The sequence below is a fragment of the Symphalangus syndactylus genome, chromosome 1 (assembly GCF_028878055.3).
Source record: "Symphalangus syndactylus isolate Jambi chromosome 1, NHGRI_mSymSyn1-v2.1_pri, whole genome shotgun sequence".
In the NCBI taxonomy this organism is placed as follows: domain Eukaryota; kingdom Metazoa; phylum Chordata; class Mammalia; order Primates; family Hylobatidae; genus Symphalangus; species Symphalangus syndactylus.
In genome coordinates, this window is record NC_072423.2 from 152,048,983 (window position 1) to 152,073,348 (window position 24,366).

Genomic DNA, 24,366 nt, shown 5'->3' on the forward strand with positions numbered 1-24,366 from the left:
AGACCGAATATTCAATCCAAGTCTCTTTTACCTGCAAACTCATGTTCTCTATGCTATGTCATTCTGCCTCCAAATATTACAAATTCTCAGGATTCTACAATCAATTTCCATTTATTCTGTTTCGATGGATGAAGCCCTGTAAAAAACTACCATCTAAACCAAACAAACAAATGCATCTTAAACATAGTCATATATTTTAGATTAGACAACTTTATAAAGGATTCCTATGGAGTTTTAATAAAATCTATAAAATGATTGCCAAATGTATCTTGCACATTATATTTTCCTTAGATTCTTAGACTAATAGTAAAGCAAAATGAAACCAACATCTCAGCTAATCAGAATGCCCCTCAATGGCACCTGTGACTAGATTAATGTGCTTCTGTCCATGCTGAAAGAAGGCAAAACACAAGATAAGAGTCTTGACTTTAGCATACATTGACTCATTCACTTACACCATGGACAGAAACACAAACTGCACGGTCAGAAAGACCTAGGTTTGAGTTCTATCCTTTTCGCTAGATGTTAAGAAACTTTAGGCAAGTTACTTAACTTTGAAAAGGCTAAGCTTCCTCATTTTAAATGAAGGTATTCACAGTACCTATTTCAGAGGAATTAGTGAAGGGGTTAATGAATAATGCACTTCAACCTCATAGTGCAATGCTTGGCTTGTAGTAAATGTGCAGTAAATGTTAGCTACAATTTTTCTTCTTTACCATCTTGGTCTTCATCGATGAGGTTCTACAATGAGCTGACAGGAACAGAATGATGGCCCTGAGGTTCAACAGAACTGGTAGTTTGCCACATGACTCAGCAATTCCACTCACAGTTGTCTACCCAAAAGAAATGAAAGCATGTGTCCATACCAATACCGTTAGCAAAGACTGCGGCATTATTCATAATAACCAAAAAGTAGAAACAACCCCAAAGTTCCATTGACAGGTAAATGGATAAACTGCTGTATCATACAATGGAATGCTCTTCAGGAGTAAAGAGCATGAAAGCCACGTGAAAAAGAGTATATAGTGTACAATTATTTATTTATTTGGTTGGGGTTTTTTTTTTTTTTTTTGAGAGAGTGTCCTGCTCTGTTGCCCTGGCTGGATTGCAATGATACCATCACAGCTCAATGCTGCCTTGACCTCCGAGGCTCAACTGATTCTTCCACCTCAGTCTCCTGAGTAGTTGGGATCACAGGCATGCACCACCACACCTGGATAATTTTTTATTTTTTTGTAGAGACAAGGTCTCACTATATTGTGCAGGCTGGTCTTGAACTCCTGGGCTCAAGCAAACCTCCTGACTCCCTAAGTGCTAGGATTACAGGCATGAGCCACTGTGCCTGGCCCTGTATGATGATTTCTACAAAATTCTTAAAAAGTTGAACTAATCAATAGCATTGGAGTTCAATTCTTACTTGGGGAGAAGGAAGAAGGGAGCACAAGAACTCTTTGTTGGTGGATGGATATGCTCATCATATTGTGGTGATGGTTTTATGGGTATATACAGATGTTAAAACTTACCAAATTGTGGCTGGGTGTGGTGGTTCATGCCTGTAATCCCAGCACCGTGCCCGGCCCATTGTATCACTCTCATGTCTTTGCATCCTCATAGCTTAGCTCCCATTTAGGAATGAGAACATACAATGTTTGCTTTTCCATTCCTGAGTTACTTCACTTAGAATAATGGTCTCCAATTCCACCCAGGTTGCTGCAAATGCCATTACTGCATTTCTTTTTGTGGCTGAGTAGTATTCCATGGTATATATGTATACTATAATTTCTTTATCCACTCTTTGATTGATGGGCATTTGGGTTGTTATGCATTTTTTTAATTAAAAAAAATTTAAATTTCTGCAATGGCTTTTATTGCTTTCAGAATAAAATCCACATTCTTTATGATGTATATAGTGCTTAGTTATGTCTTTTCTTCTTTCTTTTCTTTCTTTTAAAAAAGTCTCTTAACTGCCTACTAAATGATAAATTACTCTTTTTTTTTTTTGACAGAGTGTCACTCTGTCACCTAGGCTGAAGTGCAGTGGCACAATCTTGGCTCACTACAACTTCTGCCTCCCTAGTTCAAGTGATTCTCTAGCCTCAGCCTCCTGAGTAGCTGGGATTACAGGCGCACGCCACCGTGTCTGGCTAATTTTTGTATTTTCAGTAGAGACCGGTTTTTACCATGTTGGCCAGGCTGGTCTCGAACTCAGCCTGTGATCCTCAGGTGATCCACCTGCCTCAGCCTCCCAAAGTGTTGGGATTACAGGTGTGAGTCACCGCGCCCGGCCCTAAATGATAAATTACTTCTGAAGAGAGGCCCTGTTTGTTTGGTTTACCACTGGGTCCCCAGTACCAAATGCAAAGCCTAGCACAAAGACACTCAACTGTTAATGAGTGAATAAGAAACAGAAAATCATGAAGGGCCAAAGAGTAATACAAAAAATATAAAAAATATGTAGCATATGAGAGCGGGGAGAAAGGGCTGGGGACTGAATAGTCACAAAAGGCTTCATGGGGAGGCACGCACAAAGGGTCCTGAAGGATGGAGAGGGTGTAAATGGGAAGAGAGAAGAAAGGGGAACTTCCAGAGGAAGCAGGAGAGCTAGAAGAGCAAAGGCACAGAGGGAATGGGTTCGTTTGGGACCTGGGTAGGAAAGGTGGCTTCGTCTAGAGAGTGAAGAGCCCGGACTCCCATCGTAAAGGCAATATTTAGGATCTGCAGGATGGGTGCGTGAGATTGAAGAAAAGAAGAATGTCAGGAGAAAGGCAGACAGAAAATGGGAACAGAGGCTGGGCACAGTGACTCACGCCTGTAATCCAGCATTTTGGGAGGCTGAGGTGGGAGGATTGCTTGAGCCCAAAAGTTTGAGGCTGCAGTGAGCCATGATCATGCAATTCCAGGCTGGGTGACAGAATGAGATCACGTCTCAAAAGAAAAAAAAAAAAAAAGAAGATGGCAATAGAAGTAAAGAGATGGACATTTCATTTCATAGAACGGGACTTTGGATCACTTAGGACTCTTCTCAAAGCATGCCTGAAATGTACAATCAACATCAGGCAGCTGGACCATGCTTCCGAGGTCAGCCCCAAGCCACCGCTCCTCCCTCCTGATCATCCTCACAGTGACACCTTCCACGGTCTAGCAGTGACATTGTCCAAGTTCTTTCATGGTGCCTCTCCTGTGACTATCTCCATGGGAAAGAAAGCATTGCTTCTGGGGTAGTTGGCCCTGGTTCAAGGCTTGAGAGAAGGCCAACCCCTTGATGAAAAACCAAGGGTAGGTGTCCTCAGGCACCCCTTGTTTTGATGCCATACTCTTCCCCAGCCTCTAAGATCCTCAGAGCCGGGGCTGGATTTGTAATCCGGCATCTCTTTATAAACTCAGCAGGAAACTCATAGAGGACCTGGCTTTGTTTTGAAAGGAGAAGAGAGGAAGCAAAGCAACTGAAAAGGCACTGTTGACTTTTCATTCAATGCTAAAGCCAAATAGAACGTGTTTGCTCTGCACTGAATGCCATGTAATGGAGAGTTTGTACTTGAACCTCATGAATGGCCCAAAGTAAACGTCCTCTCTACCTCAGGCCCTCAGCAATACATTTAGACAGTGGTTCAGGTTTACCAAGTACTTTCGCAGACATTATCTCATTTGATCCTCAAGTCAGCCTATGATGCAAAGGGGATTATTATGATTTCTGTATTCCAGATGACCCAGTGCCCTGCAGCTAGGTGGCGGGGGCTCCTGAAACATTTCTTTAATGAGGCTAGTAAGGCCAAGTGCCTTGCCCCCCACTCCTATAGATGATCCTTAAACTCAGAGCAAACTTCTATTATATAAACATCTGTCCTGGCAGAGCGCAGTGTAATCCTAACACTTTGGGATTCCAAGGCAGGCAGATGGCTTGAGCCCAGGAGTTCAAGACCAGCCTGGGCAACATGGTGAAACCTCATTTCTGCAAAAAATACAAAAATTAGCTGGGCATAGTGGCATGTGCCTGTAGTCCCAGCTACTCAGGAGTCTGAGGTGGGAGGATCACCTGAGCCCGGGAGGCTTGAGCCCAGGAGGTTGAGGCTGCAGTAAACCATTATCAGGCTACTGCACTCCAGCCTGGGTTTCAGAGTGAGACTCCATCTCAAAAACAAACAACAAACAAACAAACAAACAACAACAACAACAACAAAAGACCTTTCCCATGGATTTGGGCATCCTGTAGCCACAGCCCCTGTATTTGAATTTGCAACGCTGAACTCCTTACCATTACAGAATTAGGTTTTAATAAGATATAGCCCTCTAGGGACTCCAAGTAGGGAGAGGTAGCGGGAAGGGGAAGGATTGAAAAGATATCTACTCGGTACCATGTTTACTATTTGGGTGATGGGTTTAATAGAAACCCAATCTATTCAATAGAACCCCAGCATCACCCAATACACCCGTGTAACAAACCTGCACATGTACTCCCTGAATCTAAAATTTAAAAGTGTTTTCAAAGAGGTAGCACTCACGAAGCCCTACAGCGTGCCAGATGCTCTCATGCAGCATCTCATTTAGTCTTCACACCAGTCCTAAGAAAGCAGGTTATACAATCCTTATCTTGCAGCTGATGGAAGTAAAGCTGTTGCAACTGCCAGTAGGAAAACCGCAGGATTCACATCCCACCTTCTGGCTCCAAAGCCCATTCCCTTTCCATTGCGCCATGATGGTTTTTAAGCTGAGAATTAATTATCTTTGGATCCTTCCTACCACCCATTTCAGGACTCTCCCAACCCCCATAACACATATACACACAAGCAACATAAAAGGATTATGTTTTTTAAAAAAAATAGGAAAAATCTCTCCAATCTTAATATTTGTCTGAGCCTTTAAAATTAGCAAAACACTTCAGGGTTTCCTGTCTTCAGACAGACTGCCATTGTTAAGTGTTAGGGAAAGGCCCGGCCTATAGGAGATGAAATACCTTGTAATCCCCAAAGCAGTGAACTCCAGCTGAAACTCACATTGTAAAACAGACCAAATAATGAGAAACACATTTATGTTCCCCAACCAGCACGAAGAGAAGAGAGAAAAGGAGATGTGGTATTTGTTCTGGGCAGTTGGGTTGCTGGAAACTCATCATCCATCAACACACAGGACGCAGAGAAGGAGAGGGAACAGAGCCAATCTCCCTCCCCTGTGCGCAGAACAAACAGGTGGGGCAGATGGTGGGGAGGGTTTTTGCCTCATCAAAGAGGTACGTGGATTGAAAAGTTTGACACTCAGCCCTTGCAGCAATTGCAGAGAGAGGGATTGTGAGGCAAATATCAATGCTTAACTCTTGGAGACGCTTCTGGAATGCTGCCCAAGTCTGCACTGAGAATGAGGGCATGATCCTCTGCCCCTTGAGGAGACTCTGCTGGTTGCTTGGATTTGTCCTGAGAGTCCACAATGATTCTCATGCTCATATTGTAATTTGCTATTATTTTAAAATTGGAGCTTGTCAAGAAACACCGTAGCTAACGTTTCAATTGTCCTCGATGACTTGTCTGCTATTTGTATTTGATAATATTCTCCAGCAAAGCTTTTAAATTGCTAATAATCACTACTATCCTTGTTATTATTAAAAAGTTAGCTTATAACAATTATTAGTAATTGTTGAAGCTAGCTGATTGGTGTATGGGGTACCACAATAAAAAGATAAAACAAAAAAGAAGTTTCCTTTATTTGCTTTTGAATGATAAATAACACTTTAAACACACAGGCATCTTCCCGTAAAACTCACACCTAGCTCTTCCATTGACAAAATAATTATTTTAAAGTCTTGGCCAGACAAGATGGCTCACGCTTGTAATCCCAGCACTTTGGGAGGCTGAGGCGGGTGGATCGTCTGAGGTCAGGAGTTCGAGACCAGCCTGGACAACGTGGCAAAACCCCATCTCTACCAAAAACACTTACAAAAAAAAAAAAATTAGCTGGGCATGGTGGCATGTGCCTGTAATCCCAGCTACTCAGGAGGCTGAGGCAGGAGAATTGCTAGAACCCAGCAGGCAGAGGTTGCAGTGAGCGGAGATTGTGCCACTGCACTCCAGCCTGGGTGACAGAGTGAGATTCCGTCTCAAAAATAAATAAATAAATAAATAAATAAATAGTCTTAAGCTGTTTTACAAACTTTCTTACTTTCTTCTTTCTTTTTTTTTTTTTTTGGAGACAAGGTCTTCCCTTCCAAAAATATTATCCAGGTGTATGCATATACCTGTGTGTATATTTGTAATGGGTTGAATTGCATGCCCCCAAAATTCACATATTAAAGTTTCAACCCCCAGTACTTCAGAAAGTGACTGTACTTCAAGCTTGTCCAACCCGCGGCCCTTGGGCCACGTGCAGCCCAGGATGGCTTTGAATGTGGCCCAACACAGGTTCATAAACTTTCTTAAAACCTTAAGTTTTTTTTAAGCTAATCAGCTTTCATTAGTGTTCGTGTATTTTATGTGTGGCCCAAGACAATTCTTCTTCTTCCAATGTGGCCCAGGGAAGTCAAAAGATTGGACACCCCTGCTGTATTTGGAGACCTGGTCTTTAAAAAGGTGACTACGTTAAAATGAGGTAATAGGGTGGGACTTGATCTAATATGACTGATGTCCTTATAAAAAGGGGAAATTTGGAGACAGACACATTCACACGGGGAAAGCAGCATGTGAACATGAAGGCAACCATTAGAGTGATGTGCCCACAAGCCAAGGAATGCCAAAGACTCCCGGCAAACCATCAGAAGCCAAGAGACAGGCCTGAACAGATTCTCCCTCCCAACCCTCAGAAGGAACCAACCCTGCCAAAAGCTTGCTCTCAGACTTCCAGTCTCCAAAACTGTAAGCCAATACAATTCTGGGTCTTACGAAGCTACCCGGTCTGTTACTTTGTTATGGCAGTCCTAGGAAACTAAGACAAAACATCTCTACAAATATAAATCCCAGGTCTCAAGAACTCAGGGTATGAAGAAGTATGAATCTGAATCTTGTCCAAGTGGCAAACCACTGCTCACAGCCCTGGTTCTGTCCTGCTGTCGGCGCTCTCAGCTCACAGCCGTCATGCATCCTACGAGGTTGATATGTGTGAGACAGACTGAAGGAAAACAATTGCTCATTTGATTCCCCGTAATCTTCAGTGATGTCCCCTATCTGTTTACCCATGACAAGAGCAAATCTTATTTCCTGACATATTCACCTACTTAACCAATGAACCAGTTTGTGGCTATAAACAAGATATTTGCTCATTCCAGGCCAGACTCAGAGGTGAGCCTGACCACAGGCCATGTGTGCAGTAGTGTAGACGGGAAGATTCTCAACAGAACAAGAAGCCAACACCCCTCCAAATCCTCTCCAAATAAGGGTCTTCACACTTAAGATCCTTCACACTGTGGGGATCCCATCACTGAAACACATACACATGCGGGGCACAGTGGTTCAGGCCTGTAATCTCAGCACTTTGGGAAGCCAAGCCAGGCAGACTGTTTGAGCCCAGGAGTTTGAGACCAGCCTAGGCAACATGGCGAAACCCTTTCTCTACAAAAACTACAAAAATTAGCCAGGTGTGGTGGCACATGCCTGTAGTCCTAGCTACTTGGGAGGCTGAGGTAGGAGGATCACTTGAGCCCAGGAGGCGGAGGTTGCAGTCAGCCGAGATTGCACCATTGCACTCCAGCCTGGGTGACAGAGTGAGACCCTGTCTCAAAACAACAGCAACAAAAACACATGCACACACTTCAGTGTAAGTGCAGAAAGCTCTTTCCAACATCCAAAAATTAACAATTTTGTTACAGGTCTTTTTAGAGGGCATTTAGGAATGTCTGTCTCTTTAAAATATATGGATGGATTCTGAAATACTATTGTAAATCCAGAAACTTGACTTGACTCCCAAATGTACACTTCACATTTTTGGAAACTGGGAATAATTTGTTCTTAAGTGCTGTCACATGCTAACCAGACAGATGCTTTCCCTGGGGATTCTTTTGAAAACTCTCATAACATTAGACCTTGACCTAAGAACCACTGTCAAATTTATCTTCCCTGATGGATTCATTTATAGAAAGGCAAAGTTCAGACTTCTGTGTTTGACATTGAAATGCAAAATAAGCAAAACGTTTTTATTTGAGCACAAGACCACCAAATAATGGCAAGAACTCTTTTTTTTTTTTTGAGACAGTCTCGCTCTGTCGCCCAGACTAGAGTGCTGTGATGCAACCTCCTCTGCCTCCTGGGTTCAAGCGATTCTCCTGCCTCAGCCTCCCAAGTAACTGGGAGTACAGGTGCATGCACCACACCCAGCTAATTTTTGTATTTTTAGTAGAGACAGGGTTTCACCATGTTGTCCAGGCTGGTCTTGAACTCCTGACCTCAAGCGATCCACCTGCCTCAGCCTCCCAAAGTACTTGGATTACAGGCATGAGCCACTGCACCCGGTCAAGAATCCTTTCTTGTGGTGTTGTTTTCTAACGTTCTTGCATGTGGTGATTAAGTCAGATGCTGAAGAAGGGCCGACAGGGAGATAAAATGCATTTTCTGGGTGTTCTTGAATAATTAACTTGCAGCATTATTTTAAACTTACACATGAAGAAAATAGGGGAATATATATGTGTAAATATAAAGTCTCTTGATTTTTGGAAAAAAATATTTTCAGAAGATCATTGGTGTCCCTTGCTGAATTCTGAACTTAAAGGCAATTTTCTAGCTCCTTAAATGCTAGGTATTAGAAAGTAATACTACACACTATAAAAAGTTTATAAAATACAGAAAATAAATATTATCCCAAATTTCATCACTGAGAAAAAGCTTGGAATATTTCTTCTCTGTCTTACTCTCCTCTCAAGCCTCTCAAATGGCAATTATACTGGAAAGTTCATTGTTTTATTTTGTTGTTGTTGTTTTTGATCTTGCGTCTTTCCTCCACTTATCATTACTTTGAAACCATTTTCTTGTTTCACCTATTTCTTTTCTAAAGCACAATCTATAAATGAGGACGTAGTTTTATCTATAGAAGAGGACTCCAGAGAGAGATTCCTTTCTAATTTCTTCTCTTTTGTCCTATTTAAACTTTTAGCCATGTGCATGTGTTACTTTTTCCGTTTAAAAATGAATACTCCTAAAACAACATCTTCATAGACTGGGTAATTCCATCATATTCTACTTCATTTTCCACCTTTGGTCATGTAGATTTTTTTCCAATATTTTACCATAATCACTAAGCTAGACTAAGTACCCTTAACACAGATCTTCATCTGCATTGCTGATTATTTCCTTTGGCTGGATTCCTAGAACTAGAATGATTGGGTCAACCAGTGACAACTTTGAAAGACTTTTACATCACTGGACAAACAGAACAAGTTGGCACCAATGTGTCCCCCCACCAGGAAAACACACCTGAGCTCACCACCCACCCCTTCTCTGTCGGCCCCTCTTCCTTTCCTCTCTCACAGCATATAAGGAGGAGGACGAAGCAGTGGAGTTTTTGCTTAATTGGGTCAAGCAAGTGTCCTGGGTCCTTGGATTAGGTTTGCTTACAAGGAGAAGGTGGGATTTTCTTTACTGGCTCTTGGTGCCTGTCTGTGCCTCCCGGTTGCACATCCGCACATGTGCAGATTGGAAACATGGCACAATGAGACTGATGACAATCCAAAAAAATGCAAATGTGATCCCATCTCAGTCGTCATCCTTGCTTTGCAAGTAGCACACCCTCTGTGCCAGCGGTCGAGTCAGGAGCCGTTCTCTTGGGTAATTTCAGGGAATCTGTCTCACTGTTCACATTCACATCCTCCTCCTCCCAATCTTATTTCCATTCCCACCAGCAAAATGCACCTGAACCCATCTTGCCACACTTTTCATTTCTTCACTGAAAAGCTAAGTGGACTCTCCCACCTAATCCCTCTATTTTTCCTGATGGTGTAAAACAACAAAAACCCAAGGCATCGCTCTGGCTACCCAAAGCTCTTCATTTTGTGCAGCTGGTGAAGAACAGGTGGGGAGAACAAGAAAGGATTGGAATCTGTGGTCTCCAGGCAGGACTTTGATGGTGACCAGGAGTGGAGTTCTGAAGGTAGAGCCAAGAGTCTCCACTCAGAGCCAGCGGGGCTCCTCTCTGCTTCCTCCTCATAGGGCATTTTCTTCCCTCTGAAGTTTGTATCATCTAGGGGACCACAGTGCACCACCAGTGGTCCCTGGAACATACTTTGCAAACCCTTGCGTCCAAGTCATTTTCAGAAAAGGAAGAAGAATCTTAAGTTCCCCAGTGGAAAGAGATCCAGGCTGGATGTGGTAGCTCACACCTATAATTCCAGCACTTTGGGATGCCAAGGCTCCTGCCCACTTGAAGCCAGTAGTTCAACACCAGCCTGGGCAACATAGCAAGACCCCATTTCTATTTATAAATATTTTTAAAATTAAACTAAATTAAAGAAGGCAAGAATGGTCTGGAATATGCCAGAATCAACTTTCCCTTTGGCCTATATGTTTTACAGGCAACAAAGAAGCACAGGTTAGAGAAACTCAGTGAAGAAGGGGAAAGATGAGAGTGAAGCGGGATCCAGGTTATTTCCCTAATCTATTGGAGGAAACTGAGCGATGGCGAATAGCTTGCCAAATATCACACAGTGAGGAAGTGGTTGAGCTACAGCTCTGCCCTAAGTCTGGCTAACTCTAAAGCCAAGGCCACCACATAAGACTGTACATGCTAACCCTGCGGCTTAGGAACTAACGTCACGCTGCTCTCCAGGGTAGGAGGAGCACGTAGTGAACCTATTAACTCACCCGCATGACCTGGTCAGGGAATGTGCTTGGCCTGTTCTGCAGAGACACTCATTGTCACCTCCCTGGTTAAACCCTCCAGCATGCTATGATCCAAAGGGAATGACGTGCATGTGAGCAATGAGGTGATTCTCTGAAACTACCCAGGAGAACAGCTCCTGACTCAGCTAGTGAATAGGAGGTGTGCTGCTTTCAAACAAAGGATGACTGACTAGCAGCCAGCTGAGCCCACAACTTGCACTTGTTGAATGGGCATTGTTCCCCCTCTGCGCCATCTCTCCCACCACTTATAAATGGGTGGATGGGCAACACACAGAGAGATACTCACTGTTAATCTCCCAGCAGTTTACACAAACGTCCGCTTGAATCACATGTCAAATTTCCTTCCCACACAAGCTGTGGTTTGCCGGTCCCCACTCCTGGTCCTTTCCTCTTTCTCTTTAATGATAATAAGAATGTCGAGAGCTTTAGCAGAATGGGCACAACTTGGGCACAGAATGGGCACAACTTCGGCTAATGGAATACAGTAAACGCAATTTCAGCGACATTAAATAGTTTAATGTTTAATAGTAAAGAAAGTGGGAAATTGAGTCACTGAATGCCTAATTTGACCTGAATTATTCAGAAAACACTTATTTTTATTTTTATTTTTTTAATTTACAGAGGCTCAGACACAGAACAAATGCATGCACTGGTGTTAAATGCAGAGAAGAGAAGGTGTTATCTCCTGAAATGGGTTCTGCTTTCTTTGGGGTTGGAAGGCCTCCTTTTTGAACTGACCTCAACCCTGCTGATTTTATCTCCTTTCCTGGCCATGACGATCAGAAATGAGCAATGATTTCATAAGTAACTTCTCATGAAACCACATACCGCAGCGCGAGTCACAAATGTAGCTCTGTGTACCTGTAGGCGCATATACCATTCTTTTTACATCTGCCAGGAATAGGAGGATCAACTGGACCCAGTTTGCCTGGGATTTTCCCTATTTGTACTGAAAGTCTTATATCCTGGGAAATCCCTCAGTTCCAGGCATACTGGGGTGATTGACCATCCCACCCAGGAAATGAGGAAGAAGCAAGGGGTCCTTAATGTGTTGTCCCTACCAGAATGTGCCTCTTTCCCTCTCTGCAAAAGTAGGGAACCTGCAACCCTTGTGGGGCCTAATGCTCCCACCCAGCTGCATGGGGAGGACATTTATGTCAACTTGAGCAGAAGGTAGGGGATCTAAATTTATCTATTTAAATATGTTGTTACATCTCCAAACTAAGATGTCTGTATATGCATGTGCATTAAAATGCATATAATTACACAAGTAATACATGATCACCGGAGAAAAATAAAAAATAAAAAATAAAAATAAAAATAAGGGCAGGGTGCAGTGGCTCAAGCCTGTAATCCCAGCACTTTAGGAGGTTGAGGTGGGCCTAAGGTCAGGAGTTCGAGACCAGCCTGGCCAACATGTTGAAACCCTGCCTCTACTAAAAATACCAAAAAAAAAAAAAAAAAAAATTAGCCAGGTATGGTGGCATGCACCTGTAATCCCCAGTTACTAGGGAGGCTGAGATAGGAAAATGGCTTGAACTGGAGAGGCGGAGATTGCAGTGACCCAAGATTGCTCCGTTGCACTCCAGACTGAGCAACAGGAGCAAAACTCCATCTCAAAAATAAACAAATAATAAATATAATTTAAAAATAAATAAAAATAAGATGAAGGTGGGGGGCAAGGGAAGGGAGAGCATTAGGACAAATACCTAATACAAGTGGGGCTTAAAATCAAGATGATGGGTTGGTGGGTGCAGCAAACCACCATGGCACATGTACACCTATGTAACAAACCTGCACATTCTGCACATGTATCCTGGAACTTAAAGTAAAACTCAAAAAACAAACAAAAAAATAAGATGAGACGGTCAGAAGGAGGTCAAAGTTACTCATAATCCTACCGCCCAGCACTAACTAGTTTAAAACCAGTTAAAATTTTGAGAATTTTCCTGTGTACACTTATAGATTATAATGTAGGCATACAAATGGGTATACATAATAGTAAGTCCATTGCAGGAAAATATACAAAATAATGTTTTGACACCATTGCTCACTCAACAGTATGAGTATTTATCCATGCCAATATGTATGTTTTTACGACATCATGTTAATGGCCACATAATATTCCATAATACATGTATATCACAGTTAACCACATTGATTAGGTAGGACATTTAGGCTGCTTTTCATTTTTTACTGTTATAAACAGTGCTGAAACCAACAGGCTTCTTGCTATATCATTGAACACATCCTTACTTATTTTGTTACAGTGCATTCTTAAGAGTGAAACTGTGGGGCAAACAGAATGAATTGGTTGGTTGGTTGGCTGGTTTTGAGACAGGGTATCAATGTGACCCAGGCTGGAGTGCAGTGGCGTGATCTCAGCTTGCTGCAGCCTCCACCTCCCTGGCTCAAGAGATCCTCCCACCTCAGCCTCCAGAGTAGCTAGGACTACAGGCGCCCACCACCACACACACCTAGTTTTTGTATTTTTTGTAGAGACAAGGTTTTGCCGTATTACCCAGGCTGGTCTCAGACTCCTGGGCTTAAGTTATCTTGCCACCTCAGTCTGCCGAGTAGCTGGGACCACAGGTGCAGGCCACCATGCCAAGCTAATTTTTGGTATTTTTGTAGCATTGGTGATCTCACCATCTTGTCCAGGCTAGTCCTGAACTCCTGGCCTCAAGCAATTTGTCCAGCTTGGCTTCCCAAAGTTCTGGGATTACAGGTGTGAGCCACCACACCTGGCCCACTATCCCTATTTTTTAGCATTCATGGTAAATGCCGCAGTCTAGACAAACAAATTAGGACTTGAAAGAGGACGGGAGTTATTTCCTAATGGTAGGATAAAATTCTCTTTTCTGTGATTCCTCCTGGTTGCTCAAGAGATTATCTTCTAGATACACACAAACCAACACATGCATGCTCATGCACACACTTTAAAAAAAGCATCTTGATCAAGTAAGACTTTGTTAAATTTGTCCTCAGCATGAAGACTGCCATTAACAAGTTAGAAAAAACCGGCTGTTCTGTCTCTCACAGACCTCAGCTAAGGAAAGACCACCATTTTATGGACACGAATCCCAACAGCTACACTTTGTTATAAATTAGTGTCACATATTCCTGTTTAATTCTTATTGACTCCTCCTCTAAATTTTACTGTCTCATCATTTAGAGTGAATCTAAAGCAGGGGCCCTGAACTTTCTCTGTCAAGGGCCAGATGGTACATACTGTAAGCTTGGTGGGCCATTACGGTCTATATCGCAACCATGACACTCTACAAGTTTAGTACACAAGCAGAGAGAGGCAATACATAAATGAATGAGAGTGGCTATGTTCCAGTAAAAATTTATTTATAAAAAAAAGTGGTAGGGCCAGGCGCGGTGGCTCAGGCCTGTAATCCCAGCCCTTTGGGAGGCTGAGGAGGGTGATCACTTGAGGTCAGGGGTTCAAGACCAGCCTGGCCAACATAGTGAAATCCTGTCTTTACTAAAAATACAAAAATTAGCCAGGCATGGAAGCACAAGCCTATAATCTCATCTCCTCAGGAGGCTGAAGCAGGAGAATCACTTGAACCCAGCAGGCAGAGTTTGCAGTGAGTCAAGATCATGTCATTGCTCTCTGGCCTGGGTGACAGAACAAGACTCAGTCTCAAAATAACAACAACAAACAAACAAACAAAAACAAAAAAAGAGGTGGGCACAGAATGTAGCCCTCAGGCTGGAATTTGCTGATGTAAATCATCTAGGGTTTGTTACAACGCAGATTACTAGGCCCCACTCCCAAGTTTCTGATTCGTGAGGTCTTGGAAATAGGTCCAAGAATCTGAATTTATAGAAGTTTCTAGGTGATGTTGATGCTGTTGGTTGGTGGGCTGGAGGGGGATGCAGGGGGGATTACACTTTGGAAACGACTGCTACCGGGTGGTCCCATAAACCCGTACTTAATAAATTAACATATTCACACAAATCACAACATTTTTCTCCTGAGCGACTGAAGTGCTTGTGTACACCTCTCCTCTTAGGCTTCTTTAGAAGGTTAGAACGATCAGCTTTTGTATCACTCCAGCTATCTACTAAAAGTCATTGGAATCCTTCTAGGTAGTGTGTAAAGGAAGGGCTTTATTAAGGTAGTTAGGGTACTCACAAACTCCTTGGAAAAAGCAGGAGGAATATTTTCCTGGGTCATCTTCCAGGAGCAGCCCCCAGAATGCCATTGCAGAGCTGACCTGATGGCATGCACCCAACCCCTCCCGCTTCCTCCAAGCCCAAGTTCTAGTCAAAATCTTGTGCCCAAGAGGGTCTGATTTTCAAAACTGAAGTTGAGTGTCTGAGCTGTGGAGTTAAGGGAGGCTGGAAAATGCACATTTGGGGATTTGATATCGGGAAGGCAGGCAACTACACAACGATAAATGTGGGGCAACGCAAGTTCAGGTTTGGGGCAGCCACTGTCCACACAATTCCACTGCTGGGAAAGAAAAGGTACAGTCAGAAGTAGAAAGTTACAAAGCAATAAAGTCCAGCTCTCTGGAATTTATTTCGAAATAATGTAGTTGGAATGGACAAAAATGTGGTGGAATAGATGAGGCAGTATTCTTTGAGACAGGGTCTCACTGTTGCCCAGGCTGGAAAGCAGTGATGCCATGAAAGCTCACTGCTGCAACCTCAAACTCCTAGGCTCAAGTGATCCTCCTGCCTCAGCCTCCCAAGTAGCTGGGACTACAGGTGCACACCACCACACCAGGCTAAATTAAAAAAAAAAATTTTAGGCTGGGCACGGTGGCTCACACCTGTACTCCCAGCACTTTGGGAGTCCGAGGCGGGTGGATCACAAGGTCAGGAAATCGACACCATCCTGGCTAAGATGGTGAAACCCCATCTCTACTAAAGATACAAAAAATTAGCCAGACGTGGTGGCAGGCGCCTGTAGTCCCAGCTACTCAGGAGGCTGAGGCTGGAGAATGGCGTAAACCCAGGAGGCGGAGTTTGCAGTGAGCCCAGATCACACCACTACACTCCAGCCTGGACTACAGAATGAGACTCCGTCTCAAAAAAAAAGAAAAAAAAATTATAGAGACAGGGTCTTTCTATGTTGTCCTGGCTGGTCTTGAACTCCTGGATTCAAGTGATCCTCCTGCCTCAGCCTCCCAAAGTGCTGGGATTACAGGCATGAACCACTGTGCCAAGCATGAAGCAGTATTCTTTTTTTCCCTCCCTTTTCTTTTTTTTTTTTTTAACATGGGCCATGCAAAACTCTGTATCATTTCAATTTTAGTATATGTGCTGCCAAAGTGAGCATGATAAGGCAGTATTGATTATGAGTTGATGACTGCTGAGGCCGGATACTGAGTACAAGGCGGTTCACTGCACTGTTCTCTCTTCTTTGATATATTTTTAAGTTTTTCCTTAATAAAGAAATAAAAATTTATAAGGCATCAAAAGGAGAAAGAAAAATAATGGAGAAAAACATCGATTTCTGACCCCTAGATGGTATGCTTTCTCTAGGGAGCATATACCATGTAATAAGAGATCTTTGGATGGGAGTTACCGTCAGAGCACAGCCATTGTTTTAGCAACATTCCAAAAGGAATAAAAGAAGTAATATTTTTCACTGAAAGTAGGTCAGGATAAGGGATTATTACCACAGTCATTGACTTTGCTTCCCCCTGACAAATGTGCAGTGACCACTTGTTACAGTCAACGGAGCGATAAAAGCTCTGATTGGTTGGGCTTTTCTAGGGTTATCAGCAAATAAAAAATGCAGGGCCCCAGTTAAAATTAAATTTCAGATAAACAGCAAATACTTTTTTTAGTATACTTATGTCCCATGCAATATTGAGGAAATGCCTGTGTTAAAAATGTATTTGCTGTTTACCTGAAGTTCACACTAAGGTGGGTATTCCATATTTTATCTGGTAACCCTACTTTTATGACTTACAAAATTTAGGATATTCCATCCTCCCCACCTTTCTCCAATGCATTCCCTATCTCCAATGCATTCCCTAGTCAGTTCACCCTAAACTGACTAGACTGGACTCTTGTAATTATGAGTCTCTGGGCATCTCATCATTCACTTTCCCTATGTTTCTAGAAAGACTTTCTCCTAGACCTTAGATAGGTTCAAGGTGGACTTTCTGTCTGACCTTCTGGCCCCTGAGGGAAAATGGGGAAGGAGAGAAGCCATTTGCCTAAGTGTTCCCAAGTGGGTGCCTACTCTCTAAGATGAGGAGCCCAGATGTAGGTACCCATCCATTTCTTTCCATATCCTTTCAACACAGCAGAGATTAAGACCCCCAAGAAGTACAGATCATTCCTGCTGTTGCAGCTTTTACACAGATATGGATTTCAAAGGGAACAAAGGAAGAATGATTTCATGCCAGAAAGCAGGAGATACCTTCTCATCCAGCTTAACTATCATTTTGTCAATGTCGTTTTCAGAATATTAACACCAGATGATCAAGTTTCCATGGCAGAGAAGCCCTTCCGTCTTTTCCTGCCTACTGGTGACTTGGCAACTCATTAGCATCTCTACTGGAAGTGAGCCAGAGGAAGGAAGTGATAAAACACCATGAGTCAACACGTTACTTGCCAGAAGTTCTGGTAAAAGGAGTAAGAGGAAGACAAAGAAAACAAGAGTCTTAGGACATTGTGGGGGTCTCCATTCTCCTTCCCCTCTAAACCAGGCTCATAGTGGACCTCGCCTGATGGAAGGTTCTAGAAAGAGACTAAATTTCACTTCCTGGAGTTGTAAGAAATATCTACCATTCATGCTTTCCATTCTACTCTGAGGTTAAACAAATATTAGAGTTCTAATGCGGTGGGGGGATACAGTAACTTTAAAAGTTGGCTGCAGGGTCCAGATGGACTAAGATGAAGGCAGAATTCTTCATACAAAGAGAACAACTTTTGTTCAGAAAAACAATATTAATGTGTATATTTGGTCTTCCACTGCAGCCTAATGAGAAGTCTAGACATAGAATAATTAAATTGCTTGTTTTTCATAAGAAATGGGAGTTGTGGGGGTTCCCTCTCTTGGCTTTGGAGTACCCTCCCTTTGTCTCTGTACAGGGGAGCTTCTTGTTTCTTTCTTACCCCTTCTTTCTTCCCTATTAAACTCCCTGCTCCTTAAAACAAACAAACAAACAAACAAAAACCAAAAAAAAAAAAAAAAAAAACCGAAAAAAAAGAAGAAGAAGAAAGGAAGAAATGGGAGTTGTTTTAAGTGTTCCCTTTAGGTAGGGAAGACAGGAATTCCGAGAGCCATAGAAAGAAAGACAGTGAAGAAATGGGTAGCAGAGGGGAAGAGGGATCCCAGGGAACGTATCAGGGGAAGGATGGCCAGAGAGAAAATGGCTGAGCTGGCAATGCCTGAAGGATTCCAGCATCCACTTTAAAAAAAAATAATTTATTTTGGGAAATTTCAAGTATGTACAAAAGTAACCAGACTAGTATAAAGAACCTCAATGCACCCTTGGCAGCTTCAACAGTTATTAACACACAGCCAATCTTGTTTCATCTAAAATGCCCCACTCACTCACCTTTCTCCCATGGATTATCTTGAAAGAAACTCCATTGATATTGTTTGGCTCTGTGTCCCCATCCAAATCTCATCTCAAATTGTAATCCCCATGTGTCAACAGAGGGTCCTGGTGGGAGGTGATTGGATCACAGGGGTGGTTTCCTTCAGGCTGTTCTCATGATAGTGAGTGAGTTCTCACGAGATCTGATGGCGTTTATAAATGACAGTTTCCCCTGCTTTCTCTCTCACCTGCTGCCATGTAAGATGCGCCTTGCTTCCCCTTCACCTTCCACCATGATTGTTAGGTTTCCTGAGGCCTTCCCAGCCATGAGGAACTGTGAGTCCATTAAACCTCTTTTGTTTATAAATTACCCAGTCTCAAGTAGTATCTTTAGAGCAGTGTGAGACTGGACTAATAAATCCAGATAGCATATTTTATCAGTGAACATTTCAGTATAGCATTAAATCTTAAGTAGTAGCCAATTCTGGGCTGTGCTGTCTGCTCCATTCTTTGCACCACTGCCCCACGCCCCCCATTTAGCTGATATCTGCACTAAATGCTGGTTTCTGCAGGAGCCCAGTGAGTGGTGCCTTAGGGGAGGGGGAAATGAAGAAGTGGCCAAGGCCCACATTGGTGATGATTCCACACTCAGAGCTCTGAGCTGCTGGAACCCAAAGACACATCTAGAAAACAAGAGACAATAGGGAATGAGGCAACATCAAGGTGGAACAGATGAACGTGAACCTGGTGGAAACCTGCAGGAAGATCAGGGCAGGGGTGCTGCACTTCACAAAGGTGTGCAGTGTGGCCTCGGGAACTGGAGAGGTGTCAGGCCTGTCTGCCTCATCTCCTCTAGGCAGCCTTGCATATGTGCTGTTCATGTCTCTCTCTGCTAACTGGTTATTACTGCCAGGCTGCAAGGAGAAATGTCACTGTCACTCAGAGGGCAGACTCATCACAAGCCATCCTGTCAGGACATCACAGGAACATGGACAACAGAGGCTACTAGACACTCACAGAGCACATCTATTCAGGCTACTTGGGTTATACAGTTGAGAAAGTAAATGGACTTTGATCTGAGGAATGCAAGTCCTCTTCAATTATCAGGCCCAGGGAGACATTAAAATGAGATAGCAAGCACGTCCTACTCCCCTCTTAAAACTGCTATTACCACAAGTAGCTGTAAAGTAACCTAATAATGCCACATCAAACACTACAACCACACCCTATAGCCTAACAATGTATAGCCAATCACTAATCAGTGTTATTCCTGTAAGCCAGTTCCTGACAAACAACTTTCTATCAGCCTACTCCCTTTCACCCAAACTTTTTTTTTTTTTTCCGTCTTTAAATACCTGCTTGTGGGCCAAGCATAGTGGCTCACACCTGTAATCACAGCAATTTGGGAGGCCAAGGCTGGAGGACTGCTGGAGCCCAGGTGTTCAAGACCAGCCTGGACAACATGGCAAAACCTTGTGTCTACAAAAAATACCAAAATTATCCAGGCCTGGTGGTGTGCACCTGTAGTCTTAGCTACTCTGGAGGCTGAGGTGGGAGCATCATCTGAGCCTGGGGAGGTCAAGGCTGCAGTGAGCCATGATCCACTGCACTCCAGCCTGGAAGACAGTGAGACACTGTCTCAAGAAACAAACAAACCTCCTCATAACAAAGATCGAATGGAATTCATATCCAAGGCTACTTGGGTCTGAGTCTTCCCAGCAGCTGTCCTCACTTTGGCTAAACTATTCCAATTATATTTTAGGCCTCAGCTTCTTTCTTTTAGATAGACACAGTCGTTTGAACTTTAGCAAGTTCCTCTTTTTTGCTAGCCCATTCTGGACACATTTTAAATGAGAGTCACAACCAACATTTTTGCATTATTCAAAATAGCTTCAAGAAACCAGGAACTCTTCACATGTAATTGTTTTCTTCTTTAGAACAATGCATTTGTTTAGGGAAAATGAAAACCGTCTATAGCTTGACTCAGGTTAGTGTTTTCCGGAATCAAATGGACACAGGAACTTAAAGCTCTGCTCCGGAGATCAGGGCTGGCTTACCCTTGACTTCAGTGCTTCATCCTCAGCTCTCAAGGTTTGCTACTCCTCCCCATTGTTCCACCCTTTTACCAAAGGCCTGCTGTCAGCAATGTTCAGTAAATAGCCTTTTTCACAAAACTGTCATTTCTTTCTCATATTAAAATTCACCAATAAATCTTTTTTCCCCTCCCTGTGAGTTTTTGTGACACCCATAAAGAATTTTCCTTTCAACATCCTGTCTTCTTGCCTTCTCCACTCAAAGCTTCACTTGACACCTGCCTTCCAGGTAAGACAACACCCCTTAGAGCTCATAATCTTGCCAGGTTAGTCTTTAAATTTTTTTATCCTGATAGAATCTTTGCTCACTCAGCACTAGTAGCGATTCTCTCCTCTGAGAATTGAGGTTTGTGTACTTGTTAATGATCCCATAATGCCCCTGTAGTCTCTGTAGGACAAGGGCCCCACAAAAAAAAAAAAGAGAGAAAAGATAATCTTCTCTTAGAGTTTTGGTTCTCAGACTTTGAGCATGCAGCAGATACCTGGAAGGCTTTGCCGTAACAAAGTCTGCTGGACCCCACCCTGGAGTCACTGATTCAGCATGTCTGGGTAGACCTGAGAATATGCATTTATATGCGCAGATGAAAATGATTTGGTCTCTGCCTTCCACAAGGCTGCAGTCTAATGGATAAAACCCTCTTTTGATCTGAGTAGCACTTCAGAATTTGAAAATCTCTGTCATATTGATTAGACTTAAAAAACACCCTCAGAGCAGTGTGAGGGGAAGCAGAGTCTGCACTTTGGGTTAAAAAACTTGGAGTTTGAATTCCAACCTTACCAAGTATTAGCTCTATGGTTATGGTTAAGTTGCTTAAACTCTCAAAGCCTGAGTTATCTGTGAAATGGGAATATTACTCTTCCAGGTAGGTAATACTTGTGTTTGTAAAAATACTGTATGAGCTAAAAAAAAAAAAAAATGCTATACAGATACCAAATTAGAAAAAAGATAAGGCGGTAGGGCAGGTGTGGTGGCTCACACTTGTATTCCCAGCATTTTGCAAGGGTGAAGTTAGTGGATTGCTTGAGGTCAGGAGTTCGGGACCAGCCTGACCAACATGGTGAAACCCTGTCTCTACTAAAAATACAAAAATTAGCCAGGTGTGGTGGCACAGGCATGCAGTCCCAGCTACTTGGGAGGCTGAGGCAGGAGAAACACTTGAACCCAGGAGGTGGAGGTTGCAGTGAGCCGAGATCACGCCACTGCATTCCAGCCTGGCTGACAAAGCGAGACTCTGTCTCAAAAGAAAAAGAAAAAAGAAAAAAAGATAGGCTGGATCAGTGTCAGAAAGACCATGAGAGTATTATGGGAACACAGAAAGAAAGCAGTGCATTCCCCCGGCATAAAGAAAGGTTAGATGGGGTCGGTGTTGGGGTTCAGAAAAAATTCCCCCAAAATGCTGCTTTGGACTTCAGACTGAGAGTACCTGGAGAGTAGAAAATGCAGAGAAGAGCTTTCTCTAGTCCTCTCTAATCTGACTAAGGGAAGTTCCTCCAGAGGAGTGCAATCATCAGCCAGGGAAGCTTAACTCAGGAAAATAGACTAAAGGTCTGACCTCTTGCTCAGAGAGACTTTTACCATAGGCTACCAATATATTCCTCTGAGGGCTGCTGCCTGAGACACTTTGTCTGCATTATAAGCAGATAAAGCAGCTTTTGTTCACAGTGCATTTCTGCCCCTCTCTCTCCCACATCTCATCACCACCACCCTGCAGGAGCCCCCAGCCCCTATTTTTTTCTGTGGGGTATAAAATCTTCAGTCACCTGGTCTTCCTCTGAGTCATAGTTTGTGTGGCTCCTGTGCACATGTGCACATAATAAATTTGTATGCCTTTTCTCCTGTTAATTTATTGTCAGCTTCTTCCAGAGACTCAAATTATTGAACCTTCAGAAGGTAAAAGGAAAGCTCCCTTTGCCTCTACATAGGTTTCATGAAACAGGTGGAATTTTTGCTGGGCCCTAAAGGTTTTCAACAGGCAGGGAATTAAGCAGGGAAGGAATGTGGCAGGAAATGCATGCCACATTTAAGAACTGGAGAACATGAGAAAATAATTAATCTGATGATATGGCTGAAAAAGAAGTGTAAAACCACGGAAAGCATTGAATACCAGGAAAAGGAGTTTCAGCATACTTTGGTAGGTAATGGGTAGCTAATAAACCTTCTGACCAGCAGATAAGTAACAACGGTATGCGTATGAGGTAGATTGGAAGGGGAAGAGCATGGAGGCAGCGAAAGCTGTGAAGTCCGCATTCTTTAACAGCCATCTCTACCTCACCTTTGGCTTTATTCCCATGTCCCCACCTTCCACTGGTGTGGCCTTACAATAAATCCCTATCTTCTAAATCATCAACTCTGCCCCAGAGAGCTCCTTCAAAGGTGGGGCAGCTCTCCTGTGGTCCTAGCCCTGCCTTCTGCAGCACTACAGGAGAATACACATCCCCATTTCCTCCTAAAGATTCTTGGCAGCCCTCTTGTCCTCATTCAGATTTCTCTTCTTGTTAAATATGCCCGGTTTTTTAGCCATTTCTCACTGAAGTGGCTTTTCCACCCTTCTCTGGATACTATGTAGTTTCTCCCACAGAAAGAGAAGCACATTGTATTACCAAAGGCAATGGATAATTTAAACAAATAAACTCTTGATTGGCAAATAAGAATTTAATCCCCCACCCACCTCTTTTCCTTACTGGGTAACTTTATTGGGAGTACTTGAGAGAAAGTCAAGTTCAAGGCCCAGATGAGTTCTCACTTGTCTATGGTATCATTTACATGTTGGCACCTTGGTCATATTTAAATCCTTCATCTCATTCTGACTTGGGTTTGCTTTGACTTACAGATGAACCCTAGATGTTGTATATCTTTCCCTTAGGGAATTTTATGGATGCCAGTCCTGTAATTTATACACTCTCTTCTGTACCATAGTTTTAGGGGACAAAACTGTGTATACATGGCTTGCTTGTATTTTTTCCTTCAGATTTTCTTTTTTCTGGCTGGGCACAGTGGCTCTCACCTGTAATCCCAACACTTTGGAAGGCCGAGGTAGGAGGACCACTTGAGCCCAGGAGTTTGAGACCAGCCTGGGCAATAAGTGAGCCCTCATCTCTACAAAACAACAACAACAGCAAAAATTAGCTGGGCATGGAGGAATACACCCGTAGTCCCAGCGACTTGGGAGGCTGAGGCAGGAGGATCACTTGAGCCCAGCAGATTGAGGCTGCAGTGAGCCATGATTGCATGATTGCGCCACTGCACTCCAGCCTGAGCGACACAATGAGACCCTGTCTCAAAAAAAAAAAAAAAAGCCAAGTGCAGTGACTTACCCCTGTAATCCCAACACTTCCAGAGGCTGAAGCAGGAGGATGGCTTGAGCCCAAGAGTTCAAAACCAGCCTGAGCATATGGCAAGACCTTGTCTCTATAAAAAATAATAAATAAAAAATTTTTTAAGATTATTTTTCTCTTTCACTATAACAGTTAACCTAATAGTTAAACTCTGGGTGATCATTACATTTTATTTCTTCAGTTCATGTTCATTTTCCCTGAGCCCAAAGGGTGAACCTGTCTGTGGTTGATGTGTGCACGACGTGGGGATTCTCTGCGGCTTTCCTAAGCTCACTGTAAGTCTCTTTAGAAGCGACGACAACAACAAAATGCCTGGCTAAGGAATTTCCACTTCTAATAATAGGGTCAGTGCAATTCCATGTAAAGACCATGTTCATAATGAAAATAAAGCATTGCAAAAAAAAAAAAAAAAGCAATGTTCAGCATGTGATATTAACCTAATGTTTACATGGAAGCTCTCAAAAGTGCATGTCTTTAGCTGTGTTCTTATTATTGTACACAAACTCCTCGGTAATCTCTCATCAGTCTCCAAACCCTGAAAATAATTCCCAATATGTGTCTCCCTCATTTCCTCACAGTATATAACACATGTATCCAAGGAAAACTAAGGAG

The 24,366-nt window shown here is 43.0% G+C and overlaps 1 protein-coding gene across 1 annotated transcript in view; it reads right to left on the bottom strand.

Moving 5' to 3' along the window:
- Positions 1 to 615: 615 nt before the first annotated feature.
- The window catches only part of ERI1 (exoribonuclease 1), a 95,083-nt gene continuing 71,332 nt past the window's right edge, over positions 616 to 24,366 (bottom strand). Inside the window, exons 7-8 of the mRNA XM_055288824.2 lie at positions 11,092 to 11,201; positions 616 to 833 (exon numbers count right to left, since the gene is read on the bottom strand). Of these exons, the coding sequence (XP_055144799.2) occupies positions 11,094 to 11,201 (108 nt within the window). The 3' untranslated portion in view covers positions 616 to 833; positions 11,092 to 11,093. The remainder of the gene's footprint in view (positions 834 to 11,091; positions 11,202 to 24,366) is intronic.